The sequence below is a fragment of the Squalius cephalus genome (genome assembly GCF_949319135.1).
Source record: "Squalius cephalus genome assembly, chromosome: 8".
Taxonomy (NCBI): Eukaryota; Metazoa; Chordata; class Actinopteri; order Cypriniformes; family Leuciscidae; genus Squalius; species Squalius cephalus.
This window is the reverse complement of record NC_137129.1, coordinates 2,880,808-2,900,226: the sequence shown is the minus strand read 5'-3', so window position 1 is coordinate 2,900,226 and position 19,419 is coordinate 2,880,808. Positions and strand designations below refer to the sequence as shown.

General features: G+C 36.3%; 3 protein-coding genes across 5 annotated transcripts in view; 2 read left to right on the top strand and 1 right to left on the bottom strand.

Annotated features, from left to right (window-relative positions):
* Nucleotides 1-3,341, top strand: part of cap2 (cyclase associated actin cytoskeleton regulatory protein 2) — a 43,047-nt gene extending 39,706 nt beyond the window's left edge. For all 3 annotated transcript variants that reach the window (XM_079878155.1, XM_079878156.1, XM_079878157.1), the window contains 4 exons: nucleotides 34-157; nucleotides 266-348; nucleotides 1,796-1,939; nucleotides 2,628-3,341. In XM_079878155.1, coding sequence (XP_079734281.1) covers nucleotides 34-157; nucleotides 266-348; nucleotides 1,796-1,939; nucleotides 2,628-2,711 — 435 coding nt within the window. In that variant the 3' untranslated portion in view covers nucleotides 2,712-3,341. The remainder of the gene's footprint in view (nucleotides 1-33; nucleotides 158-265; nucleotides 349-1,795; nucleotides 1,940-2,627) is intronic.
* Nucleotides 3,342-7,157: 3,816 nt separating this feature from the next.
* Nucleotides 7,158-10,027, bottom strand: aunip (aurora kinase A and ninein interacting protein). The gene is made up of 3 exons (XM_079878168.1): nucleotides 9,725-10,027; nucleotides 9,531-9,642; nucleotides 7,158-8,508 (listed from the first exon to the last, which is right to left on the bottom strand). The coding sequence occupies exons 1-3, from the start codon at nucleotides 9,818-9,820 to the stop codon at nucleotides 7,754-7,756; spliced, it is 963 nt and encodes a 320-aa protein (XP_079734294.1). The 5' UTR covers nucleotides 9,821-10,027; the 3' UTR covers nucleotides 7,158-7,753.
* Nucleotides 10,028-11,251: 1,224 nt separating this feature from the next.
* On the top strand, nucleotides 11,252-17,911 carry vps28 (VPS28 subunit of ESCRT-I). Its single transcript, XM_079878443.1, has 10 exons — nucleotides 11,252-11,278; nucleotides 11,743-11,788; nucleotides 11,891-11,919; nucleotides 12,012-12,049; nucleotides 12,201-12,290; nucleotides 13,924-14,029; nucleotides 14,654-14,755; nucleotides 15,007-15,060; nucleotides 15,706-15,797; nucleotides 17,072-17,911. The coding sequence occupies exons 2-10, from the start codon at nucleotides 11,749-11,751 to the stop codon at nucleotides 17,190-17,192; spliced, it is 672 nt and encodes a 223-aa protein (XP_079734569.1). The 5' UTR covers nucleotides 11,252-11,278; nucleotides 11,743-11,748; the 3' UTR covers nucleotides 17,193-17,911.
* The last annotated feature ends 1,508 nt before the right edge of the window (nucleotides 17,912-19,419 follow it).

Below are 19,419 nucleotides of genomic sequence, written 5' to 3'. Positions count from 1 at the left end.
GTGTGTTTGTGTGTGTGTGTGTGCGGCCTATAGGAGCACCAGGATCAGTCACATGACCTGCTGATAGAGGACACCGAGCTCAGACAGGTGGTGTATGTCTTCAGCTGTAACCGCTCCACACTCCAGATCAGAGGAAAAGTCAACTCCATCATAGTGGGTAAGAGGATCTCATCAAACACCAGCTGCTCTCATTCATAACGTTATCATCCACTCGTGTGTGTGTGTGTGTGTGTGTGTGTGTGTGTGTGTGTGTGTGTGTCCGCAGATAACTGCAAGAAGCTCGGGCTCGTGTTCGACAGTGCGGTGGGCATCGTCGAGATCATCAACTCCACAGACGTTCAGCTTCAGGTTAGATGGAAACGTGAACATAAGTTACAGATCTGATCTGTGATATTGTCAAATAATGTACGTGCATGAATTATGGCCATAACTGCGAATGTCCTTGTCAACAAGCGCCATGCTGATATTATTGCTTTTGCTTCATTGGGAGCCAGAAGACGAATATTGTGACATTGGAAATCCTCATGTCCCTCTTCTCATGGTGAAGGACTAAATGTCCTTTCTACACCTGGAACAAATGAAACACTCCATCAGAGACGTGACCCTGGACCACTAAACCAGTCACATGGGTCAATTTTTTTAAATTGAGATTTATACATCATCTGAAAGCTGAATAAATAATCTTTCCATTGATGTGTGGTTTGTTAGGATAGGACAATACAACGATACAACTATTGAAAATCTGGAATCTGAGGGAGCAAAGAAATCGAAACATTGAGAAAATCTCCTTTAAAGTTGTGCATTTATGTTGGCGATTGTGCTGCATTCACTCACAGAAATACATGTTTTATATATTTACAGCAGGAAATTTACTAAATATCTTCATGGAACATGATCTTTACTTAATATCCTCATGATTTTTGGCATAAAAGAAAAATCGATAATTTTGACCCATATAATGTATTGTTGGATATTGCCACAGATAAACCCGTGCGACTCGAGACTGGTGACGTGATCCAGGATCACATAAGTCATGCACATATTGTCACTTAAGAATCTGCTAGATAAAAATATACATATAAACAAATGTCCTTGTCAACACAACTATGATTGTTAAATAGAGCTGTGGTTTGCGTGCTGATTTTGAAGAGACGTTCACAGACATACATTACACCATCATACATCAAATTTCAATTTTATGTGCTTTAATAGCATGAGTTGCTAAGGATTATAATACTGTCAAATTCATCATCCACACACACCACCATTCAAAAGTTTGGTTATAAATAGATTTTTTAGTTTTTTGTTTAGCAAAGATGCATTAAATTGATCAGAAGGGACAGTAGAGGCATTTATAGTGTTACATTTATTTTCTATTTTAAATAAATGCTGTTTTTCCCTCCACAGTTTCCACAAAAATATTAAACTTTTCAACACTGATAATAATCATAAATGTTTCTTGATCATCAAATCATCATATTATAGTGATTTCTGAAGGATCATGTGACTCTGAAGACTGGAGTAATGATGCTGAAAATTCAGCTTTGATCACAGGAATAAATTACACTTTACTATATATTCACATATTTAATGATAATACCTCACAATTTTTATTGTATTTTTTATAAAATAAATGCAGAAAACAACCGACCCCAAACTTATGCAGTCAGACTTATATAGCTTGTTATTGTAGAACACAATTGTATATAAAATGAGCTTCTCTATTGAATCACCTTATATATATTTAGTCACCAAATGAACAAAACGTAATATAACTTGTGTGTTTGTCTCTCAGGTGATGGGAAAAGTTCCTTTAATTTCCATTAACAAGACTGAGGGCTGCCATGTGTACTTGAGCCGGGATTCTCTGGACTGTGAGATAGTCAGTGCCAAGAGCTCCGAGATGAACATCCTGGTTCCCGAGGGAGAAGACGATTACGTGAGTGTATTTACACTGGAAATATCTTACACTTGTAAAGAGGTCCTTCATGCCCTTTCAGGCTCTCCTAGAACAGGTTTCCCTGCTTGAATGTTGATTATTCTCCTCATATTCTCCATTGTTGCGGCTCCTCTCTTCCCAGTCTGTCAGTAACGCTCTGTTTACTTCCTGTCTCTATGAAGCCCTTCCTTCTGAAAAGCACACTGTGCTCTGATTGGTCGGCTGGATCAGTGTGTTGTGATTGGTCGAGCGCTCTGAGTGTGTTTGGGAAATGTCCCGCCCCTTATCATAACCGCCAGTTTAACACACTACTAACTACTCAACCAGGCCCCGCCCCTTTATTCTGCGCATGAATTATTATAATGAGGAATATTGTGACGTGTTCGTTCCCGGAAGAAACTCAAGACTACAATGGAGGCGTTTCAGGAGTTCAGAAACACTGACACTGATATAGAGAAGATCATCCTCAAACAGCAACATTACACACTAAAGAAAGTTTTAAAAAGTATAATAGGTCCTCTTTAATAAATAACTTTAATGATGAATATTGCCATTATGTTTCATTGCAGAGATTTGACCTGCTTTACATTTAAACACGAGGGGAAAAAACTCTCATCAGCATTAAATGTGATTATTGAAGTTATTGTTCATGCATTATCTGACTGATATCTCCTCATGTTGTCAACAGAGGGAGTTTCCAGTCCCGGAGCAGTTTAAGACGGTGTGGGACGGGTCCGGTCTGGTGACAGAGCCCACGAAGATCGCTGGCTGATTCTCTCCTCATCTCGTTCCTATTACCCAGAATCCTTCATGCACTTTCACTGTATCACTATGTGAACTCAAACGTAAGAATTCATACACTGTGGTCGTGTGAGTTGTAGTTTTAGGGTAAAAAAAAAAGTCAAATTAAGAGCAAAATATGAGCAAAAAAATTCCATTTCCGCACCAACCATGAAACATTTAAATAAATTAGTGTTAGATATTTTTCTCCTTAAATTTAGCAGCAATAAAAACAGATTATTACTACAAATAGATGATTAAAAATTGATTTATAATTTGTACACATTATGTATTATATAAATGATTGCACTGCATGGCACCATTATGTGTGAATATGGGAATTTTTCAGTCAACGACTCAAAGTACGAAAGCAAAACTAAAACTAAAAAACATTTTAGGTTAGCTGAAATAAAATAAAATATTTTTCAAAAATACATACATATACATGGCTGAAAAAATAAATAAATATATATATAAAATATTATTATTATTATTAGTATTATTATTTTTATTTATTTTTTCAGCCAGTTGCCAAGGCAAGATTTCTTATTTTCATTTAGTTTAACTTTATGTAGGCCTACTAAAATAACTCAAATTAAAACTGAAATAAATAATACAACTATACTCAATTCCTGGAGGGCCACAGCTCTGCACAGTTTAGCTCCAACCAGCTCCAACTCACACCTGCAAGGAAGTTTCTAGTAATCCTGAAGACTTGATTAGCTGGATCAGGTGTGTTTGATTAGGGTTGGAGCAAAACTGTGCAGAGCTGTGGCCCTCCAGGAATTGAGTTTGAGATCACTGATATAGACAAAAAAGAAAAACACAGAAAAATTACTAAAACTTAAAAAAAAAAAATAAAAAAAATCAAATGAAAAAATAAAACATTACAAAAATAATCAAAATATTTGTAAAAACTATAATAGTATCCGAATGACACTAAAATAACACTTTAAAGTAATTTTGGATCATTCTTTTGTCCAAGGCAATGTATTGTTTACATTTAATTTTTGAAAATGTAATCAATTTATTAATGTTTTATTTTATTTTTGTCTTTGAAATGATATAATAGTACTTTGAGTTGATGTCATAAATTCTCATGTTTAATACATTTTGGTTCCATGTTGTAATATTAATATATATATATATATATATATATATATTAGGGCTGTCAAACGATTAATCGCGATTAATCGCATCCAAAATAAAAGTTTGTTTTTACATAATATATGTGTGTGTACGGAGTATAATTATTTTCTATATATAAATACACACACATGCATATATATTTAAGAAAAATGGGTTATTTATATATAAAATATTTATATATAATATAAATTATATATAATTTACAGTATATACATGCAAATATTTCTTAAATATATACATGCATGTGTGTGTATTTATATATAGAAAATAATTATACACCGTACACACACATATATTATGTAAAAACAAACTTTTATTTTGGATGCGATTAATCGTTTGACAGCCCTAATATATATATATATATAGATAGATAGATAGATATAGATAGATATACATATATATATATAGATAATTAGATATATAAAGTATATTGAGCTACAACTCATCTTTATAGGGAAACCACTCCTTTGTGTTTTGCGCGTCACATTTGGCATTTCCTTCAGTTTATCCTTCAGTTTCAGTTCATAACACTTTTCTTCTGCATGAAACATGTTTATTTGGCGAGATGAAGTGCATCTTCAGGGTTTGGACGCAGACTGTGTGAAATCAAGAGTTAAATGGATCTTTTACTGTCAAATCTAGTGTGATGCTGGCCTCTGTTCTGCACACGAACGAGTGCCTTCGGGGGTATTTTTATATAAGGTTTTATATTATTTTAATATAGTTCAAAATAACATTGCTTAATTTGATCATAATCTCAGACCATCATCTGAAACTGACTCCTGTACGTCAGAAATGAATGTGCTGCGCTATAACACCCAAGACGGACCTATTAAATCTTTCTGTAGTGTGTAATGTTGCCGTTTGAGAATCAAACACGTCACAATATTCCTCATTATAATAATTTATGCGCAGAATAAAGGGGCGGGGCCTGGTTGAGTTAGTTAGTAGTGTGTTAAACTGGCGGTTATGGTAAGGGGCGGGGCATTTCCCAAACACACTTGAAGCACTCGACCAATCACAACACACTGATCCAGCCGACCAATCAGAGCACAGTGTGCTTTTCAGAAGGAGGGGCTTCATAGAGACAGGAAGTAAACAGAGCGTTACTGACAGACTGGGAAGAGAGGAGCCGCAACAATGGAGAATATGAGGAAAATAATCAACATTCAAGCAGGAAAACATGTTCTAGTAGAGCCTGAAAACACTTTAGAAGCACATAATAGATCTCGTTAAGTAAATGCGGCTGATCATTTGTCCTAAATTGTTTGTTGGTCTCACTTTTACATCTGCTTGTACATGTACATGCTTTAAATGTTTGTTCTTCATCAGGAAGGTCTTGCACTCTTTGAATGTATGCCAACATGTGTTAATATGTAGCATTCTTCAGTCCTTAAGAGGGAACTGTGTTACATTTACTCGTCAGTAAACAGTCCTCATTTAACTAAACATTAATGCACATTTATAAATGATGCATAAACACAGTAGAACGTGAACACTGTACTAAATCACACTGTACTTTATAAGTATTTTCACATGAATTCAATCAAATAAAGTAATCATGAACCTGTTATTTGCATGTTTTTGGCATGTTTATCGTCTCCTTGATATAAACTTTATAGCATTTAGTTGTTCTGGAGCAAATGTTTTAAAAATGGGTCTATGTTTTTAAAGCAAACTGTGCAGATATTAATAATAATAATAAAATAATTATTTTGTATAGTGGCTTTAAAATTGCATTCTCAAAGCAAGCACAACAATATACACTGTAAAAAGTGAATAGTTGGATCAACTTAAAAAAATTACTTCAATTGGTAACACCTAAAGAAATTAAGTTTTCTCAACTTAAATTATCACGTTTTTCACGATAAAATGTGATAATTTAAGTTGAGAAAACTTAATTTCTTTAGGTGTTACCAATTAAAGTATTTTTTTTAAGTTGATCCAACTATTCACTTTTTACAGTGAATTAAAACACAAAGTAGAGAAAAAAAATAATGTAACGCTGAGTAAATAAACAACTAAATAAAATGCAAAATTATTCAAGCAATCCTGAAATCAAATGTTTTAAGACTTGATTTAAAAATGACTTATGAATGTTTAGCATAATAATTTGCTCACATGATATCACCGTTTCATTCTGCTTTCTAAAGAATGATCAGAAATCATGATTTTTAATAAAATTCTGATTATTTTATTGTATTGACTGGACTAGTTTTATCAGTATGGCAAAATAAAAGTTTTGTGAAAAAAAGGACACTATAAAAGACAATTGTTTAATTTTTATTTCTTCATATTTTTCCTCGCACAGTATAAATGGGTTTTTACACGTAAACAAATCTAACCTTCGCATCAAATGTGGCATTAATTATGAATTCATGAAAAAAAGAGTGGATTTGTCAGCATTTGCTCTTTAGATTCTTTTCCTGACATTAATGAGCAAACAAGAACAGAATGTGAAGTATTCTGGAAATCTGAGGAAATACAAAACATAAACTAACTTAAAGTGATAGAGCTTATGTTTATTAATGTGACACACACCATTCAAAGATATAGTCGGATTCTATAAGCACAGCGTTCATGATTCATCAGAGACAGTACACACACTCTGCCCTCTGCTGGCAGACACGAGTCATTACACACACACACTGCCCTCTGCTGGCAGACACGAGTCATTACACACACACTCTGCCCTCTGCTGGCGGACACGAGTCATTACACACACACTCTGCCCTCTGCTGGCGGACACGAGTCATTACACACACACTCTGCCCTCTGCTGGCAGACACGAGTCATTACACACACACTCTGCCCTCTGCTGGCAGACACGAGTCATTACACACACACTCTGCCCTCTGCTGGCAGACACGAGTCATTACACACACACTCTGCCCTCTGCTGGCAGACACGAGTCATTACACACACACTCTGCCCTCTGCTGGCAGACACGAGTCATTACACACACACTCTGCCCTCTGCTGGCGGACACGAGTCATTACACACACACTCTGCCCTCTGCTGGCAGACACGAGTCATTACACACACACTCTGCCCTCTGCTGGCAGACACGAGTCATTACACACACACTCTGCCCTCTGCTGGCGGACACGAGTCATTACACACACACTCTGTGGGGGACACGAGTCATTACACACACACTCTGCCCTCTGATGGCAGACACGAGTCATTACACACACAATCTGCCCTCTGCTGGGGGACACGAGTCATTACACACACACTCTGCCCTCTGCTGGCAGACACGAGTCATTACACAACATTACATCATTTTGGGCTTTATTTGCATTTTAATTCATTGTTTATGTTTTACACTGTATCACTTAAAAACCAAGAGCTTCTAAATAATAGTAATAATATTTTTTTTACTATTTTATTTTAGCAAGTCATCTAAAGTGTGACTCGCACACACAATCTGAACACAGACACACACACACACTCTTTACTCACACAATCTGAACAGACACACACACTCTTTACTCACACAAACTGAACACACACACACACACTGAACACACGCACACCAGAGTTAACAATACCAAAAAAACAACAACAACAACACAATTTTATTATATGAAATAAACGATATCTGGAAAAAAATATTAAATATTAAAAATCCATCCAAGCATTTAAACTCAGTAAAACAGTGTTTTTGTGGTTATTCTCATGCGTTCAATGTTTGATGACCACACACACACACACACACACACACACACACACACACACACACACACACGTGTTTAATGCTTGATGACCATGTTTCCCTCTGAGTCCTGAGTGAAAAGCACCTCCTCCTCCTCTTTTCCTGAAGCACACACACACACACACACACACACACACACACACACACACACACACACACACACGTGTTCAGTGCTTGATGACCATGTTTCCCTCTGAGTCCTGAGTGAAAAGCACCTCCTCCTCCTCCTCCTCCTCCTCCTCCTCCTCCTCCTCCTCCTCTTGTCCTGAAGCACACACACCGTAACTCCCGCGCTCCTCCAGCGAGTGCCGGTCCCGGTGAGCGATCACACACAAACCCTCAGAGTCCTGAGTGAACAGCGAAGCAAGAGTTTCTCCTGCGCTCACACACTCCTCAGGGGAGAGAAGTGTGTGTTTCTCCTTCAGCCTGCCCTTGGCTGGACTGGACACGACCTGTCGTGTAAAAGCAGGATCCTGGAGAGGAGATCCCGGCCGGAGATTCTCCTTTCCCGAGCGTCTGATGGGCGTCGCTTCAGTTCTCCTGTGGGCTTGATTGACAGGTCGAGAGGTTAAGACACGCCCCTTAACTGTGGCTTTATGACCTCCATGATGAACCATGTTATCTGGGTTCTCTTCTCTATTGTGATGTTGTTGTGTCTTTAACACAGTTTGGTCGTATTCTTGTATATAACGGGCCACATGTCTCCTCTTTCCAGGAGGTTCCTGGTTCTCCGACTCTCCTCCGCGTATTAAATGGAGGAAGCGCCGCTCTTTCTGGTCCCTGTCTGACGGTCCGTCACAATCTCCGTCCCGGGTCTGCAGGTCCAGCTCAGATGATTGACAGGTCGAGTCCGAGGTCATGCCATGTTTGCGTTTGTTCCCGGAGTGTGTCGTCCCGGAGTGTGTCGTACTTCGGTTCGGGTCTGAGCACAGAAACACCATAGTTCAGCTTAAACTGTATATCATCACATTAAAGATGTGTGTGTGTGTGTGTGTGTGTGTTAGTGCTATTCTAGGATCATTGAGATACTATTATAGTTTTTAGTAATTTTGTTGCTTGTTTTTTTTTAAATATATTTTTTTTATTCATTTTTGTGTTTACTTTTAGTTGTTTTAGTACAGCAGGTTAAACTAAATGAAAACAGCAGCTGAAATTCATTTATTTATTTATAGTTATTATTATTTTATTTCATGCAACAAAAATGTGTTTTTTTTAACTAAAAAGTTTCAGTTAACTATAATAACCCTGGTGTACACACACACACACACACACACACAAACTGAACACACACCCTTACACTTACACAAACTGAACACACAAACAAACTGTACACGCACACACACACACACTGAACACATACACACTCACACACAAACTGAACACACACACCCTTACATTCACACATAAACTGAACACTCACTCACACACACACAAATTAAACACACAAACAAACTGTACACGCACGCACGCACGCACACACACACACACACACACACACACACTGAACAAATACACACTCACACACAAACTGAACACATACACACACAAACTGAACACACACCCTTACACTCACACACAAACTGAACACACACCACACCCTTACAATTACACAAACTGAACACTCACTCACGCACACAAATTGAACATACAAACAAACTGTACACTACACACACACAAATTGAACATACAAACAAACTGTACACACACACAAACTGAACACACACACACACACACTTACACAAACTGAACACTCACTCACACAAATTGAACACACAAACAAACTGTACAGCTGTACTAGTACACACAAATTATTGAACAGTGAACACACACTCACACCAGGGTTATTTATATAGTTAACGATACCAATATATATATATATATATATATATATATATATATATATATATAATAATAGAGTATGAAGAGTTGTGTGATGTGTCTCACCTGTGTGTGTGTGTGTGAAGAAGGATGATATAATGCTCTGTCTCGTGACGGGCATGTGGAGTTTAGTCTGAGTGAAGCTCAGTGTCAGTCTGGAGATCATCGGCCGGGTCAGCTGAAGGAGACAAAGGAATACACTTCAAATACAACTGTAATAAAGTAAATCTGGTATAATAGCATGTATTTAATTGTGTTACCTGTTGTTTCTTCTCCTTTAACTCTTTTGTGTCGAGCCATATCCCACACTCTTCTTCTTTAGCCGCTTTCGCTTTAGTGCTCTTGGTGGATTTCATTCTGTGTTTACAAATCTCTAATACTCAGACGCGGGCTATATGTGGAGCATATAATGCGCTGACAATCTCATAACAAACAGGTAATTATTGATAAGGTGTAGAAAGTCGTATTTTAGTTATGTTTATATATAACTCCTCGAGATTCTCTGTTTACTGCATCTAGTCCTTCCCGCGCGACCATTGATTCAAAGAGACTCTCGGGTTGCCAAGTGTTCTCGCGAATCACTGACATAGCAGTTTTTATTAATAGCACTGGTTATAATGATGAAGACGATTGTCTACCGATAATGTATAATATAGGCTACTATAAAAACAGTTACTATGCCATAAAAGTTATTAAAATTTCATAACTGAGTCAAGCTGGTATATTTATTAGTGTGGATAAATTGTTACTTGGCAACCCGAAGTTACTTGGCAATGGCAACCCTCACCAAAACGTACACATAAATGTTAGTTTTCTTTGAATGTTAAATTAAGTAAATAATTAATATACTATATAAAACAGTTATTATTCTATTAAGTAGTTATATATTTCATAACTGAGTCAATAAAGCTGGTATATTAGTGTGGAAATATTAAAGAGACTTGGCAATGGCAACCCATGAAACGTACACGTAATTTACGTAAATGTCAGTTTTCTTTGAAAGTTAAGTTAAATAAATAAATAATATACTACATAAAACAGTTATTATTTTATAAAGTAGTTGTATTTCATAACTGAGTCAATAAAGCTGGTAGCCTATATTTATTAGTGTGGAAATATTAAAGGGACCGAAACGTACACGTAAATGTCAGTTTTCTTTGAATGTTAAATTAAATAAATAAATAATATACTATATAAAACGGTTATTATTCTATAAAGTAGTTATATTTCATAACTGAGTCAATAAAGCAAGTATATTTACTAGTGTGGAAATATTAAAGTGTCTTGGCAACCCTCACCATGAAACGTGCGCATAAATGTTAGTGTTCTTTGAATGATAATTTAAATAAATATATAATATACTATACTATAAAGTAGTTGTATTTCATAACTGAGCCAATAAAGCTGGTATATTTACTAGTGTGGAAATATTAAAGGGACTTGGCAACCCTCACTATGAAACGTGCGCATAAATGTTAGTGTTCTTTGAATGATAATTTAAATAAATATATAATATACTGTACTATAAAGTAGTTGTATTTCATAACTGAGTCAATAAATCACGGTTTATTTAGCAGTGTGGAAATATTAGAGGGACTTGGCAACCCTCACCATGAAACTTGCGCACAAATGTTAGTTTTCTTCGAATGTCAAATTGAATAAATAATTATTCCTATCACTTTAGAGTTGAGAATAAATATAATATATATTATTTGCATAAGCATATTGTTGTAATGAAGAAATAAAATAAAACAGGATGTTACGAAATCATCCGGCGACGTACGTCAGTTTGCAGTGGTGACGTCAATATAAGGGTGAGCGAATTCATTTTGATCTTCCTGGTGCGTTTTTTTTGTGTTAAAAACCGCTTTAATGTTTTAATAATACGTAATTTCATAATCACATTAACATTATATACTTATATAAGGTGCGAATTAGTGAAAGACATCAGTGTGGCGTTTACACTTTCAGCGGAATGGAAGCTAAATGGAAGCTAGTTGCCTGAGCTAGCATCGCTCACGAAATAAACAAAACAAAATCAGCTGTTGTATAATGAACTCGATCCACCATTTACCTTGCGTCAAACAGCTCGTTTAATGTCTTAAATCCGTTTAGTCACACATGTTGTCTGTTTCTCTGTACGTTTGAATGGTATTTCCTGTGTTTGAGATCAGATCTGTACGTTTTGATAAACAATCATTCGTTTCTTTGAGAAAAGTACTGGCTCGTGGCTAAAGCAAAAACATAATGATCTGATTGTCTCTTGATTGTTTTGTAGTTCATCATGTTTCATGGAATACCTGCTTCTGGAGTGATGGGAGGAGGTGAGACGGGAAAAATCAATCTAAGCATCTCATTCTTTCATATTTTCACATATTATCAGGATTTCATATCTCTGTTTTCCCTTTCTGCTTTAACTTAACCAGCCCCTGCCAACAAGCAAGAACTGTATGAGGTAAAATGTTAAGATTGTGCACTGTTTTTATTTTAGTAATGCACTCAATGTCATTTATTTCTTCTTTAAATGACTGTCTTTGTCTGTTACAGGAAGTGAAATTGTACAAAAATGCCAGAGAAAGGGAAAAGTAAGTTACCTGACATCATATTGTTCAGCTGGGGCTATTTTGAGCTGCTTTATTTATTTGTCGTACTAATTTATGTCACTGTAAAGACAGTGTCGGATGCTGATAATGTGATTGGGTTGCATTTAATGTCCTTTTTATTTCATTTTGAAAGGTATGACAACATGGCAGAGTTGTTTGCTGTGGTCAAAACCCTCCAGGCGCTGGAGAAAGCCTACATTAAGGACTGCGTGACTCCAAACGAGTGAGTTACTTTGTGCATAATGTCATGATTTAAGGTATGGTCACATTTACTGTAGTTCAGTGGTTTTTCTCAGGCAAAGCCCAGTCGTTTCAATAGGAATCCATGCAAAATCCAGGGCAAAATATTTCTGCGCGGATTCAATCAGCTGATTGGTTTGAAAGTGACTTGTGTAAGCTAGGCTTTATACATCGCTATTCTATTGACAAGAGACATTGGTCCTTTTATTTCCCCTCTTCTTTTTAAATGCTGTTTTTTCATTACATTTACACAACAATGTACATCATATATAATGTACAAAAACAAACAAACAAACACATGAATTACATGAAATATTATATTAGAATCTCATATTACATGAAAAGTGCAATAGCACAAAACAACACTGGATAATACAGTATTTACTTTTGCAAGTCAGAGTTAACAATACATTGCAATCAATAATAGCCACAGATATGATAAGGGTAAATATAGTGCACATTAAAGGGATAGTTCACTTTGAAATAAAATTTTGGTATGTTTTAGCTTACCTCAAGGGCATCCAAGATGTAAGTGTCTTTGTTTCCGCAGTAGTTTCAGTTTTGATATTTTTAGGTCAAACCATTCTTGTCTGTCAGTCATATAATGCAGGTCTATGGTCACTATCTGAAAGAGCATGCACAGAGTCCAAATTAAACAATTCCCCATCGTAAGAACACATTGGTGTTCCTCTGTTGTTCCTCGTAAGAACACATTTCTCACACGGTTTGTGTGAGAAAACGAACAGTGACGTACACGCGCGAGAGATCGCTTCCGGCGCTTGCGCAGACTAAGCCAGAATGCGCGCACACGTCACACAGCAGGAAGCGCCCGCGCCCTCAGATCACTTGGACGTGGCTGTGTACAAGAGGTAAAATCAATATAAATACTGTTCGTTTTCTCACACAAACCGCTCGTTTCGTGTCTTAGGCCATCAATGTGTACTTACGATGGGGAATTGTTTAATTTGGACTCTGTATATGCTCTTTGAGACAGTGACCATAGACCTGCATTATATGACTGACAGACAAGAACGGTTTGACCTAAAAATATCAAAATTGAAACTACTGCGGAAACAAAGACACCTACATCTTGGATGCCCTTGAGGTAAGCTAAAACATACCAAAATTTAATTTCAAAGTGAACTATCCCTTTAAAATATATTTTCACATGAATATAATACCTAATCAAGCATTTTGTTGTTCCTCTATTATATCGTTAATATCCCCATGTTCAATAAATAATAAAAAGGGACTCCAGACCCTCTTAAATCTGTCGTCTTTACCCTTAAGAATATAGGTTATCTTCTCCATTGCAATGCATGAAGATATTTCTCTTAACCATCAAATTATAGTAGGTTTCTTTCTTTTCCCAATAAATGGCGATGAGCCGTTTGGCATGTAGAATACACATGCTTGAGTGTCCTTTTTAATATTCCAGCTATCTGGATGAATACCAAGAATGAAAAACCCAGGATACGCCACATATTGTTAATTTCTTTCCAAAACTCTTTTGTTTCAATGGCCCTGTTTTGCCTGTGAACTTCCGCTAATGTGACCTCACCCTTATTGACACATTATCTGTCCATATATAATAAATATTTGCTTTGTTTTCTCAGATATACAGGAGCTTGCTCAAGATTGCTTGTCCAGTACAAAGCTGCTTTCAAACAAGTCCAGGGATCAGATGTGGGCTCCATCGATGACTTCTGTCGGAAATACAGGGTAGAGCTTATTTTACTAACTTTAAATTCTTTGTCTCTTTTGTATCTTTGGTTAGTGATGTTTTGGTCCAGTGCACCACTATATACAGTCAAACCAAACATTCACACACCAGATATCATTTTAGATATTTTTTTACAAGTGAGGAGAGCAAAATAAAGTAAACTGTGACATATTATACCCAAATATTCTTCATACAGCGACTACCAGTGAAATATATAAACATTTGGGAGCAAAAATGATTGGGACACTTTGAGCTGATCGTGTTTTGCTGAAGTGTGTTTTCTTTAATAACTAATGCTCTTTTTACACACAGACTGAACACAATGAAGCATTGCTTGGTGATTGGTTGAGCTAAACTGGTATTATCTAATTGTGTAGTTAAATTTAACAGCTGACAGATATTCAACATAATTCATGTGTGAGACAGTCTAACAGAAGGATGGACAAAACCAGTCAAATATCAACTGATTTCATAACTCTGTCATATTTTATTACCATTTTCTAAACTATAGCGAATAATCTGTGATAATGTGAGAAATGTTGAAGGTGTCTGAATAAATTTTGGTTTGACTGTATATCAAGAATTTGCTTTTTTAAATATGTTTTCTCTTGTGTCTCTGACAGCTGGACTGTCCACTGGCTATGGAGAGGATCAAAGAGGATCGGCCAATCACCATTAAGGATGACAAGGGCAACCTGAACCGCTGCATTGCAGACATCGTGTCTGTATGTATCTTGAACTCTTAATGCAGCCTTGAATGAACAGCTTTTCTTGAGTTAAAGCCAGTGTTTATCGATTGACCTTCTTGTTCCAGCAGCTGCATTAAGTAGATTTGCTCAGACTAGAATAAATAATGCCAAATGTAATTTGTCACAGTCGAGTATGTGGTGCATAAAATAAATACTTGGCATTGATAATAAGTGGCAAAATCTTCTCCTATACCATGTTTATTAACCTTTGTGTTTCTCCCGTGCAGCTCTTTATCACAGTGATGGACAAACTTCGACTTGAGATTCGTGCCATGGATGAGGTAGTCATTTCACTGATGACATCAGCTTAATTAGATTAACACAGTGTTATTAAAGGGATACTTCACCGATTAGCATTAAGCTTTGTATCAGTAGAAACCCGGTAGTATTTTCGAGTGACCGTGCTTCCCTCCCTCATGTCCCCCTGAGACGAGAGATTTCTGGATTGTGTGTCTGGAAAAACCTCAGATGACGTAAAAATCATCATTTAGCTCATCTGAGGCTTTTCTGTCCAGAGGCGAGAGACTCCAGCCAGTAGGAGGAGCTCGTCCCGCATGTCTTCAACCCACCCATAGGGGGATCTCACCATAAAACGCTGTCTTTTCAGTTTCGAGTCGACCAGTAGCCTAGCTGTATCATTTCTCCCGATACTGCCCTCTGTAACCGGTAGGCGTGGCTTGGGAGTGTCCTCGTAGGGCAGCGGAGCAAGTGCATTCTGGGAGTTGTAGTCTTTCATCCACATGAGCCAAAAATACATTTTCTGGCTTTTCTCAGTCTAGAAGGCACCAACTTCTAAAATAATTTCACATTTCTACTACATAAATGACCCAATTTAAATACACATTCATCTTTCCAGCGGTGAAATATCCCTTTAAGCTTCTCTGATTTTATGGTTTGATTATAAGAGTGAGAATATTGTTTTATAGATCCAGCCTGATCTGCGGGAGCTCATGGAGACCATGAACCGGATGAGCAACATGCCTCCAGATTCAGAGGCCAAAGACAAAGTCAGCCTCTGGTGAGCCTAGATTCATTTTAGGGAAAGACATTTAATACTTTTATTCAGCAAGGGTGCATAAAATGAATCAAAAGCAACAGTAAAGACATTTAAAATGTTACAAAAGATTCTATTTCAAATAAATGCTGTTCTTTTGAACTTTCTAATCAAAGAATCCTGAAAAAATAGATGCATCACGTTTTCCACAAAAATATTATAGATTTCAACATTGATAATCATCATAAATGTTTCTTGAGCAGCAAATCATCATATTAGAGTGATTTCTAAAGGATCATGTGACACTGAAGACTGGAGTAATGATGCTGAAAATTAAAAATTCAGCTTTGATCTCAGGAATAAATGACAGTTTACTGATATCGTGGCTGGCCACCAGAAATAAATGAATATATGGGAAACACTTAGGGGTGTAGCGATACCCTCGTCACGATTAAATACATATCATGATCATACTGAACTCACGATACGTTATTATTGCGATACTCCAAGACATATGGTAAAAGGTTTACAAAAAATGAACTGTTGATTAAAAAATGCTAAATTTGGTATTACATTGTGTGTGTAAATGAATAGGCTTGGACTTAGTGTTGATAACCCAATGCACAGGACAATAGAGACACCAGATTAAACATATTCATGATTCTGAAGCTGAAAACAAAATTATTTTAGACGAATATGCTTGCACTGTCACTCACTAGATATATTTAAAATAATGTAGGCCACTTTTTACTGGTAACAAGACATTTGGCATTATCAGAACCCACAAATATTCCCCCGTTGCATTATTATACATTATATTCAACATTATATATAGTAGTTTAATGTTGTAGTACTGACACTAAAACTCTAAAAAGTTGAATTTTTTCTCTCACAGTAATTTTTATTTTGGGTGAACTATCCACTATCCACGATACATATTGTTGCATTTTTGTATTGCGATATATTGATACACATGATTACAATTGACCTTGTGATGCTTGAGAGTGATATTACATCACTTAAAACTCATAGATAATGAAACATTTCCAACAAAAGTGGATAACTTCTGTCCACCTCGCAATATAGCAGTTAAATAAAGCAATTTAATTTGAATTAATATCGATTCTGTAATTAAAAAATCGTTTTTAAAATCGTAAACGAAAAAATTGCAATAGTTTTCCAGTTTAATCCCAGTCCTAGTCATTGGTTTGCATGTAAACCTGGATAACAGGTTATTTCAGTGAACTGAGTTCTCAGTGTACTCACTGTGGTCACTGTGGTCGTCTTGTTCCTCACAGGTTAACCACACTGAGCAGCATGTCTGCATCTGATGAGCTGGATGACTCCCAGGTTCGCCAGATGCTGTTTGACCTGGAGTCCGCCTACAACGCCTTCAACCGTTTCTTGCACTCGTCTTAAATGCTCCTCTATGATCTTCTCTTCACCAGCTTTTTATCAAACCTTTGTTTCATTTCCCCTATTTTGCCTATGTCTCTTTAGATTTCAATGAAGGAACCTCAAATCCAATTATAGTACTGTTGTGTTTACTAAGGCTTACGTTGCTCACTAATACAATTAGGATTATATTGTTCACAGATTTGTTCTCTTTCAAAATAGTATTTTTTTTTTAAATTGAAAGCTTTTTTTTATTCTCGATCATTTGGTCATTAGAAAGTGTTCTCTAGAATGACCCGATCGTTAGGCTTGCAATAGCGAATACGTACACGTATAGGAAGGGGAAATATACTGGCCTCTATTAATACATAATAAATTACATATGAATTGATAGTTTATGGATCTCATAATGCTGTATATTATAGAGCAAGGTTTGATACTGAATTCTCAGTACTGCATTTTATTTTAAATGTATAATACAGTTTCCCCAGCTTCACGTTTACGCTCTGTTAAAATATATTTTCTCCAGTATTTAAATGAGACTGTTTTAATTGCACTCATTTATAGTACTCTAACATTTGCTGGTTGATAAACTTGACTTTTATAACAGAGCTTGATTAAGAACTTGGTGTACTCTTTCCTTGGCATGGTGTTGGTCTACTTTACCATTATGTAATAAGTCATATTTATTATTAAATGACCATTGTAAATAAAATAGTTTTGAAATAAACCACATAACTTTCAAAAACAATTTGCCCATTTGTATGTGCGATGTTGATGTGTACAAATAATCATTTTGAACCCTTTCCTTTGGTTGGACTCTCCCATTCATCCTTAATTTCAAATGCGAATAGACCTTATTCACAGCAGCGCCATGACAGGTATGAAACCTTGGCTGTGAGGGATAGACTTGTAAATAATATAATAGAAGTGTAAAGCTCCAGATGACTTTTAATTTTCCACAGCTCAGTTTTATTTGTCTATGGCAATTTCTTGAAAATATGTTTTTGCAGTGTTTCATAAGCAGAACAATCCAAAGACACATTAAAAAATAGTACAACCCACTGAAGAGGTATGACCATCTCTCACAGCCTCGTTTTCATTATTGTTAAAAATTAAAGATAGTTCAGGTTTCGCAAAACAGGTTTAATTTGAATTCGGATAAACAAACAGAAATGGGCTTGGTTTGAAAATGACTTCTGTTTGAGCATATATCGCTATTGTCAAATAGATAGTCCAGTCATTTTATGAAAAAAGGTTGAACAAATTGCAACAGAAGCAAACTCAACTGATTTTGTATCCTCAATATGTCCTGAGTAAGGAGAAAAAAAGCCCCGAAGAATCCCATTAGGGGAAAGTTTCGAAAAAGACCCAAATATAGCCTATTCATATGCCTATTTCTTTTTCTCACGTGAATAGGGTAACATTTTTAACATTTAGATATCACCATGAAAATTACTGAGTTGATTACTTACATCAAGACAAACATAATAAATAAACATTGACAAACGGAGCATAATCTAATTACATATGTGCAATGATAGCACACATACATCACGGAGACGTCTATTTGATGTGTGTTTTTACGTCTGGAAGACGTATTTTTAAGAGTGTTTGCTCATCTGCAATATGTCTATAGGATGTTTCCTGTCAGATGTCAAATAGACGTTTAGAAGATGTCTTTAAGATGTAATGATTTAGAATGTATGTTAAACTGACATCTTAAAGATGTCTATCAGATGTTAGTAAACAGCAGATGCTTTCCAGATGAAGTGATCTTTAACAGACATCTTGCAGACGTACGTGTGCCTCAGGAAACTATTAAAATGAAATTATTTATTAATTCATTATTATTATTATTAAAATGACAAATTTTAATTGTTTTTATTAATCTGATTGGGTGGGCCACCGGTCAATCTGGGAATCCGCGCCTGGTTGTGGTGTTTGCCCAGATAGCACACGACTATTTTATGTGAAACTTAAATCTGGAAGACGTATTTTAAAGGAGAACTTGGTAACTTTTTTAACTTAATAAAACTGTATAGAAATCATTTGGATGGTTAAACAACCTATTCTGGTGATATTGATTACTTTCCCTGCTCCCCCCAGCGTTCCCAGGCGGAAAACCAACTTTGCAACTTGGGGACTGCCGTCCCGGTAAGACAGAAATTGGAAGTCTCGTGAGAAGCGAGAACGAGAACGAGCGCGAGCGCCAAACACGAATTGCTTTACGGCAATTCGACATAAACAC